Source organism: Phoenix dactylifera, chromosome 14 (assembly GCF_051530095.1).
Source record: "Phoenix dactylifera cultivar Ajwa chromosome 14, Ajwa_hap1_PhDact_Kaust_v1.1, whole genome shotgun sequence".
NCBI lineage: Eukaryota > Viridiplantae > Streptophyta > Magnoliopsida > Arecales > Arecaceae > Phoenix > Phoenix dactylifera.
Genome location: NC_143203.1, coordinates 16,210,325 through 16,220,647, shown reverse-complemented (window position 1 = coordinate 16,220,647; position 10,323 = coordinate 16,210,325). Strand labels below are relative to the sequence as shown.

Genomic DNA, 10,323 nt, shown 5'->3' with positions numbered 1-10,323 from the left:
CCCTTTAAATCTTACAAAACTCGAAAGGTCAAAGGCAAAACCACCATGACATCTTCAAAATCTTATAATCAATACAAAATATATGTTGGACAAGCTTACATTACCAACAATTCATCACATCCAAAAATATTTCAAATAAACTAGAAAACTGGCTTGCAGTTGTAACTCCAATAAATTTATAACATTATGTCCTATTTATACTGAAACATCTTTCTCTGTAGTTTAAGTTCTTAGTAATGGAAGATATCTTATAAACTTATAGCCTTTAAAAAAGACACATAAAAATATTCCACAAGATATATACACACACAACACCTGCCCATACACACATTACATATATAAATTTCTATAAACTTTATTTAAACATGCATTTTACTGAAAGGCAATTCAAAATTTTATGGGTATTCTTTCGAAATGTGTCTTGTCAGCATCCAACTACAAGAGTGACTAATAAAGTAGGGTTATTTTCCTAAAATTAATTACTAAAGTGGGAGACTAAGGCCTTTGTCTAAATATGTTTTGTCAAACTAGAGAATTTAAACCTTTTTGGTTTATTCTTTTGAAATGTCAGCAACTATAAAATTCGCTGATAAAATATCATTGCTATCTTACTATGATATGAGACTTAGACTTTCTTAGATATGTTTTATCAGACCAAACAGCTTAAACCTTTTGCGGGTTCCTTTTGAAGGATATTTCATCATCAAGAATAGGCTAACCAAATGTTGTTGTTGTTCAAAAGTTACTAAAGTGCAAGATTAAAAGTGAAGCTCGTGCACCTATTGTTATTACATTGTTAAACTTTTTTTCTTTCGTGCAACTTAATAAAACATAGGGCTCATTTCTTTACAAATTAATTAAAAATAGAGAACAAATAACCTTATATCTTTGGATTTGCTAATCACACTATATTATTGTCAACTTTTTTCACAATATTAAATAGATGTAGTCACCTATAATAATAACAGCTATACTTACTAATGACTAGATTCTAACACATGTAATGCATATGAGAACGTACAACAAGCATGATTGATGGATTGCAGAGTTTTATAAACAATTAAGAAACATAAAAAAGAAGTATGGATGGTTATGATTCTATAAGGAGGCCATATAGTGCATCAAGAATCTATATAGAGTATGAGCATATGTGCTGTTAAAAAATTTTAAGAAATTTTAATTTTTTTTAAATTTATTACTTCTTTTATCAAAAAGAATAGGTCTATTTAATCAATACCAATACATGCATTAAAGAAAATTAGAAACGGTACTCGGAGAAGAAAAATACTTGAGCTTTATTTTTTTTATGGGATAATAACTTAAAAAGAAAAATAAAAGGGTGAAGCCTTTGAATTTCAAAATATAGGAAGGAGTTTTGAGTCTAATAGGTGAGTGCTAGTCTCCAAGATTTCCCATTATATTATAAAATATGAAATGATAAAGTAATGATTTCAATATGAATCTACATCAATATCACTAGACTTTATTTGGATTAGATATTTTATTGGACTAGACAACTTAAGCTTTAAAAGTTATGCTTTTAAACAATGCATGATTTGTTGGCAAGTTGCGATTGTTCTAAAGTTACTAAGGCATATGATCACAACTTTTTAGTGGAATTGACTTCAATATTGGTATTGAACTACATAAACTTTTTTCTTTTCATGCAAAATAAATAAATATATGTAGACGAATATTTGATTTAAATCTTTTTGTTTTATCCTTTTGAAATGTCAGCACCTATAAAATTGGCTGAAATATGGTTGCTGCATGCCTTACTATGATATGAGATTGAGATTTTCTTAAATATGTTCCATCAGACCAAGCAACTTAAAAATTTTGCAGGGTATCCTTTTGAAATATCTTTCATCATCAACTGATTAAAGAATAGGCTAACCAAATGTTGTTGTTGTTCAAAAGTTACTAAGGTGCAAGACTAAAAGTGCAACTCGCACACCTATTGTTATAACACTGTTAAATTTTTTTCTTTTGTGCAAATTAATAAAATGATAGAGCCCATTGCTTTACAAATAAATCAAAAATAGAGAAGAGATAACCTTACATCTTTGGATTCCCTAATCGCAATATATTATTGCCAACTTTTTTTCACAATAGTAAACAGATGCTGTCACCTATAATAACAATAGTTGTGCTTACTAATTACTAGATTTTGATCCATGTAATGTATGCGAGAATGTATAGCAAGCGTGATTGATGGATTTGTAGAGTTTTATAACCAATTGAGTAATATGAAAAAAGAAGTATGGATGGTTATGACTTTTTAAAGAGGCTACATAGTGCATCAAGGATCTGTATAGAGTATGAGGATATGTGCTGTTAAAAAATGAAAAAAAACTTTCAATTCATTACTTCTTTTATCAAAAAGAATAGGCCTATTTAATCAATACCAATACATGCATTAAAGAGAATTTAGACCCGGCTACTAGGAGAAGAAAAATACTTGAGCTTTATTTTTTTTTATGAGATAATAACTTAAAAAGAAAAATAAATAGGTGGAGTCTTTGAATTTCAAAATACAGAAAAGATTTTGAGTCTAGTAGGTGAGTACTAGTCTCCAAGCTTTCCCATTATATTATAAGACATGAAATGATAAAGTAATGATTTAAAATGAATTTGTATCAATACCTCTAGACTTTATTCGGATTAGATATTTTATTAGAGTAGACAACTTAAGCTTTAAAAGTTATGCTTTTAAAAAATGTGCGTTGACGGGCGGTGATTGTTTTAAAGTTACTAGTGCGTATGGTCACAACTTTTCAGTGGAATCGACTTCAACATTGATATTAAATTGCATAAACTTTTTTCTTTTCATGCAAAAAAAATAAATATATGTAGGCCAATATTTTAAGAAACTTAAAATAATGAGTTAGAGGAAAAGGCATAATGTTACATATATAACATATTCTTTATTCTTCTTTATGTTATTGCATGCCCTTTTCGGAATCTTAAGTACATGCAAACAAAAATGATAAAAGTTTTGATTATTACTTGTAGAACACCAACTTGATGAATTGTGCATTATATTGATATATCTAGACTTCATCTGTCTAAATAACTTACAATAAAGCGTTCGGTCATCAATTATCTACAAGGTTTGCTGACAAAATGTGTTTGCTATACTGAAGTCACTAGAGTACAAAACCAAGACCTTTTAAAAGTGACTCCACCATTGGCATTGAACTAGTTATCTTTTTCTTTTCTTCTGTACAATGCAAGTAAATTTGTAGAGCAATGGCTTATTTTTTAAAAAAATTATAAAAATGAAAATGAAAAGACAACATTCTTTTGAAGCCAAAAGATTATGTGATCTTACAAATAATTCACAAGAATTGAATTTGATAAAAGTGACATATTGAAATCCTATAAACTCTAGGAGTTTTAAGTAACAAGTGTGTTTTAAGACACCTATGTCTAATGCCAACTCTAACTTATGATAAAAATCAAAGGCCCCAATCTACATCTTATGACATATTTAAATTGCACTGTTTTTTCATATGACTTACTCCAATAGCCTCCACTTTATGAGCTTGTGAATAATGGAATAAAGGACCCACACAATGAATTTTCATTTTAACCATAAAAATATAACATCCCTTATATCCTGAACATAATATTTTGACCATAAAAATATAACATCAAGGACACATTCAAGATATTTGCACCAATGAATTTTTATATCGAATATAAGATCCCTTATATCCCAAACATAATTATTGTATCCTTCATTCAGCCTGATGCATCCTTGATGCTTTTTGACCACACACACACACACACACACAGAGAGAGAGAGAGAGAGAGAGAGAGAGAGAGAGAGAGAGAGAGAGACTCAAGGGTATGGAAAAAAACTGTTGGATTAGCCTCAATATATAGGAAATTGACATGATCCTAATTGCCTTTGCCAATAATTCTAAGCCCATTTAGCAATAATGGACATTAAACCTGCACCAAGAAGAAGGGCAAGATGTGTTCCTAGTTGAAGCCTCCCATTATTTTGCATCTTAGGGTTCGTGAAATCAGCTGCCAAGAGATCAACGAGGGCCATATAAATTAAAATTCCAGCAGAGGCAGAATTGAAAATTCCCTCAACAATAAGGGCAATTGAGCTATTTTCCTCATAGCTAGATGATATTGCAATCCCTAATGAAATGCCAATTGGAGCAGTGAGGGAGAAAAAGACTGCCATGACCACCGTCGCCTTAGCTCTAAAATTTGCCTACAAGGAAACAATTATAGAAGTCATAATACATCAATAGCATTGTTAATATGATATTAATCTATGTGTGTGCGTGTGAGAGAGATATTTCCATCGAAACAATCGGAAGAACTTTATTCCTGAAAAGTTTCATGACACAATCACAAGTTCTATAGAGGGGGAAAAGGGTGGTGAGGAGCTTTATGGAAAGCATATTTTATAAAAATGAATGTAAATTTTTGAACAACCTTTGACCATTTGGATGTGAAAGGAGCTATCAATTTTATGTTAACTATAAGTTTATGGAACCAAATAATCATACAACCTAATTTTATGTTAACAAAGGTACATGGAAAATGAGTTTTTATAACTTTCTGATTCTTGTGATTCATCAGATTTCCCAAAATGTTTTATGATAAGCTGACAAATAAGTGTTTTCAAGCTCACTTGTTTTAGGTTTTGGTTAACACTACTTCAGTAATGATCTAACAACCAAATAGCCCTTAGGTGCAATTGCATGAAAGCATATCTCAAGAAATTTCAGGGTTCCAATTTGAATGTGTATTATCACTGTTCTTATGGGATTGTTTATTTTTGGGGAATCGTACTGAGATATGATAATCAATAATTAAGTATTGTTGGATGTGATACATATCATGCATTTTTACTGCTATAATAAGTAACATTAACAAGACATAATAAAGCGAAATAGAATACAAATAACACATACCTGAACTATGCATCCACCAAGTCCTATACCTTCAAAGAATTGATGGAAACTCAGGGCTCCCAGCAAAGGCCTGATGGTGGAGGGTCTTTCAGAAGCACCCAGAGAAATACCAATAATCAGAGAATGTACTACAATGCCCAACTCCAAAACCTATACACATGCAATATCCTTCAGATTAACACCAGATTAACACCATTAGCTAGCAAAAGACTCATGGAGTAGGAAAAAAGACATTAGAGCATATGCAGTTATCTTGTAGTGGACAAGAATACCAAGCCACAGAGCACATCCAATCCACAATTACAAATCCTACAACATATTTAAGTTTGTGGACAAGCATGATAAAGAAGGATAACAGTTATATACTTAAAAAGCATGAATTATAGCCAATTAATAGATGAAATAGGCCACTAAAGCCGCACTAGAAGTACAAATAAAAGCAGAGAAAAGTCAGAACCCTGGTGGTATTTTATACTTTACCAAACACTATCCATTTCTTATTTCACAATAGATACCAGAGTAACTGAACATGATAAAAAAAAAAGGAAAAGAAAGGAACACACAAAGACATCTTCACAGTTAATTTAATTCATCCAATTTACCAAAAAGAAAAAAGAAAAAATTGGTCTTCAAGTATTCCCACCCCAACAATTTTCCCTCAGGCAAAGTAAGCAGAACTATCACTCCACTGAAGAGCAACATCAAGGACAAGATTACAGTAGTTTGCCAACTACAAAAGACTGCCTCAACCATTCGCTAAATTAAATACTCTGTTTCACTAATTACCAGCAATGCTTACTTGGGAAATAATCCGGTGCCGGATTCTTTCAGCGAGTGAGGCCTCCTCCGGTGAGACCGGCACGGAGCCATGAGCGTGGCCATGGGTGGCGTGCGTGTGGACATGCACGTGTTCGGCAAGGTCCGCCGAGTACTCCTCGTCGCCATTCCGCCCCTCGTCTTCTTCCACCGGCCGCGCCTTGCTGATGTGAGACCTTCTATAGTAGCTGGTGGCAAATGAGTCTACCACCATCGTCCCGATGGCCGATAGCATGGCCACAAACCCGGCGACCGGGAAGTGATGCCATGGGTCCTCCTTCAGACAAGGCGATGTTAAGCTCTCGAAGGCGGCCGGAAGGATGTGAATTAGCCCGGTCGCAAGTATGACACCGGCCGCAAAGGCCTTAATTACGAAGAACACATCGTTCTCCGGTCGGAGGGCTGCGACCGACCTCCCGAGGATCGGAATGAGGACTCCAGCCGCACCTGCTGTTAGAATCGAAGCAATGGCTATAAACTTCAGCTTTAGAGCCTCCTGCGTGTCTTGGCCTTCGGGGTTGGTGGTGCACTCACAGTCAGCCAGAACATGGAGAGGGAGGAGGAGGAGGAGGAGGAAGATGGAGCAGAGGAGAAACAGAGGCTTCATGGCCTTCATGTTCCAACTAGAAACTGGAAAAAGAGTAGAAAAAGAGTGAGAGAGGTAAAAGGAAGTGGTCATAAGCGTCCAGAGGAAGATAGATGTGTTTATATAAGGGGCATGGGTGCTGGTGAAAGCATAGTAAGAGGACTGAGAGTATTGGGAGTCAGGGAGGGACATGATGGGCTCATCTCTTGGGAGAGTTGGGCACAGAAGGTGCTGTGCTAGCTTAAAGGATATAAACAAAAAGGATGGGTTCTCAAGTTGGTAGAAGGGAGGATGCTTTCCATTCTGTGGGGTGTTGACAGGATGTTGTCATGATGGACTAATAAGCCAGAGGAGGAGAGTGCTTAGCGAATCTAGGCAGACATTTGTGTGGTCAAAAGTGTCGGATTCTGCTAAAAGGAGGTCTTTCTTTACCGAGCTGCATGTAAACAGACGTATGGCATCCAACTCCAAATACTGTTGCATGAATGTAACTAATTGCAATGAATAGTTAGAGACCATATAGCCAGGTCTATGACGAAATACGCCGCCATCTGTAGTTCTCAATTTTTTCTTATATATATATATATATATATATATATATAGTTGTGAAGAGATCATAATGCCTTTGAGATACAAATCAATGAGTCTAGCTCATAGATTAGTTACACTATCATCTACAGATCTGTGCATTACTACCTTGGTTGCCATGGTCCTTGGCGAATTCTCTAAATCTGAGGTTTGCATGTCAAAATGTCAAAATGTAATAGGAAATTCAATGAATTAATATTATTTTAACATATTATGTGCAAGGGTGTTACTTATGGATGTTGTCTCTTAGGCATTTAATGATGAGTTATAAGTCTGCTAGTAATTTTTTTATGTTAGAATTGATGATTTCGAGTTTAAAGTAATGAGACAATGAAAATAAAGGGGAGCATGGGAGCTTCAAATGGCTAGTTAGAGCTAAAGGAATGGTTGTATTTTCACAAAATATGATTATGTGCCTTTTTCTACAGTGTACAATTGATCATTTTCCTTTGCTTCACCATGGAGGCAATCTCCTCACACAAAGGGTCAAGTTGTTTGTTAATAGCTAAGTTAGACCAACACCAATCACACCAAAGTGCAACAAATATAAATAGCTCTAATTCCTTCATTGGAACTCAGCCTAATAATTTTGTTACGGTTCATGCGATTTAAATAAATAGCACTCAACAAGCAATGACAAACAATTGTATTAACTAGCATTGCAGGATAATGACACACAATAAAACAACCTTAGATGACAATTTGAATGTGTAGTCAACTGGATTTTCTACTTAAAAAAGAGGGTTAACATCATTGGGTTCATCGAGAAATAGCTCTACATTCGACAAAACACTTCAAAAGATCTCTATCTCGCTTTTATAGTAATTTTAATAGGCTAATGAAACTAGGGATTTTACATTCATTTAATAATTTAAAATAATCATGCATGGAGTTTGGTTTTCTTAAAAATTAGGGCTGCAAAGGATTGAATATAGCTCGATCAATAGATATGCATGTATTTTAAAATAGTTTTTCTATATAGATATTTATATCCATATATTTTTTAAGAAAAAAATTATTTGCATATGTGTGCATGCGTGTGTTGAATTTGAATTTCTTTTAAATATTCTTTCCATTTTATTTATAAATGTGGATATTGATGCAAAATCTGGATATTAATTATTAGGATACTGATCCTGATATCAACACATCATAAAGTTGTACTTTTCTTATTTTTATATTATTATGTAGATTTCAATTTTAATTTTAATATTAGTTTTCTATTATTCAGTTCAAAGGCTCTCTTTTATAATAGTTTTACCAATTTATCCATCATATATGTATAATGTATGCATATATGAATACACACATACATACATACATATGTACATACATACATACATATGTACATATATACATACATATATATAGATATGAGAGTGTGTGCCTTTGTGTATGTTTGTATGTTTTTGGAGAGATAGGGAGAGGCTAGAATGCTTTTTAGAGCATCTAGTATCAGTAATCCCTAATGAAAATCAATAATGACCCTCCTAAAAAGAAAAATCTATATAGTTGATTATAATTTATAATATCTAACGATACTAGATACTGAATACCACGTATTTTTAACAATACAAGTTTTGATTTGTTTTATATCCTAAAAGTATCCAAATAGGCTGAATTTTGATCTAGATATGCTTTAAAATATTTAGATCAAGATCAATAGTTTGGATTTATAAATTTTCTAATTATAATATACTTCTGTTCAAGAGCTATACTATTATCATTTATTTTTTGTCATCTCGATACATGACTAGAAACATCCTAAATAAATGATTTTTAGTTTTTATGCATTTTAGATATCATAGATGATGATCTATGATGTAGATTTTTATTTTAAGAGGGTTGCCATTGATTTTCATGAGAAAGTATTTGGACCCACATGTGTTTGTAAATTTGAAACAATAAAATTAATGTAAATATTTAATAATATATGCATAATTTTTACGAAAATAGGGATATCTCTAATATCTGATTGACCTCTATCTATTTAAAATAAATACAGAAATTATTGGTAATTGATTTATATTCAATTATATTAGTAATTTGATTCGTATTCCATATCGCCATTTACATTTGATGAATAAGATAATATATTCAGTCCACCATATATAAGGTGATGTACTAGAATAATCCAATTCAAAACAACTACAAAGCCATTTTGCTCAATTATTTGACTTAGCTATAACAAAAGAAATTGATGCACCAAGCAAATCCTATGCATATGCCATTTGCTCAAAGTTGCAAGCATAGGTATTCTTTTATATGTTTATAAATACAAAATCAACATATGTTTGTAATTCATGGTTATTTCAAAAATAAACTTTCCCCACCATATTTCAACTAATCCAAGAATATTGATCATCATTTTCATTAATTAATTTTTGTTTTTTTAAGGGTAGGTTGTTCATTTCATCTACATCTGGTCCTTTTAAAGGGTACTTATATGTTTATAAAATTAGTAAATTGCAGTAAATAGCATATGCATATGCACGAGAAGCAATAGCCTCTAGTTAAATTTTATATATTGAAAAAAATAAGTTAGATGCAATTTGTTCATCATACTTCAATGAGATTATGCTTGTTTGTTAATTGAAACTATAGAAAATGATCTGAATTGTTTCAAGGATATGTTAAGAGGTCAAATGCAATAATGATTTGTATCTTAGGTACTTAGTTATAGTAGGAGCAAGTAATGCAATTACAATGCATATGGATCCTTCTTGAAAATAAACCAACTGTTATATCTAAATATAATTTTGATATAGGTTATATTGAGGCCATAAATTTGGTACCGCCAACATAGCCATGAACTCTATTCTGCTTTTGCTAACCATAGGAATAAGAATAATTGCTAATTCTAACAAATCAAAGAAGATTTGCTCAAAAATAGATACAACTCTCTCAAGCATGAATAGATACGACTTTCACCTTCACCTTTTATGATTTCATGACCTTAATAAATTTTTGATGGGCATAACTACTTGTCGAATTAAAAAAATGAGGGGTGGGTGCAGTCATGAGATAATATAATAAAGAATGTTTCTCCCATTAAGCAGATGAATATGTCTTGGTAGGTAATGTATAGCTTACCTCTAAGATCTTTGAAGGACATGGTGTATTGAAATTGATGGTAAGAGCTAAAGAATGATTAAGATATATTTCAGATGCATGGTGGTGGATAAAGATTTTAGAAAAGCTTCACCATAGAGGGGATGACCAATGAGAATTGTGAAATCAATTACTAGATGTCCACCTTATAATAGGCGCATCTTAAACAAACATTACTTTAGGGATGCATTTTACATCATGAGATAGGTTAGATGGAACCATGGCCATAGGCTAGTGAGAAACCGGCATTCAATGCTCCTACATCCATTGTTTGCAATA

At 32.6% G+C, this 10,323-nt stretch overlaps 1 protein-coding gene across 1 annotated transcript; it reads right to left on the bottom strand.

Moving 5' to 3' along the window:
• Window positions 1-3,856: 3,856 nt before the first annotated feature.
• Window positions 3,857-6,609, bottom strand: LOC103723334 (zinc transporter 3-like). The gene is made up of 3 exons (XM_008814219.4): window positions 5,743-6,609; window positions 4,944-5,093; window positions 3,857-4,234 (listed from the first exon to the last, which is right to left on the bottom strand). The coding sequence occupies exons 1-3, from the start codon at window positions 6,535-6,537 to the stop codon at window positions 3,929-3,931; spliced, it is 1,251 nt and encodes a 416-aa protein (XP_008812441.2). The 5' UTR covers window positions 6,538-6,609; the 3' UTR covers window positions 3,857-3,928.
• Between the last annotated feature and the right edge of the window lie 3,714 nt (window positions 6,610-10,323).

What these genes read in the sequence shown, in the direction of transcription:
- LOC103723334 (XM_008814219.4), bottom strand. Translation starts at nt 6,537, where the DNA reads ATGTCCCTCCCTGACTCCCAATACTCTCAGTCCTCTTACTATGCTTTC. An exon ending in GGCACCGGATTATTTCCCAA is followed by an intron (nt 5,094 to 5,742) that starts GTAAGCATTGCT and finishes GCATGTGTATAG; the next exon opens with GTTTTGGAGTTGGGCATTGT. An exon ending in TTGGTGGATGCATAGTTCAG is followed by an intron (nt 4,235 to 4,943) that starts GTATGTGTTATT and finishes GTTTCCTTGTAG; the next exon opens with GCAAATTTTAGAGCTAAGGC.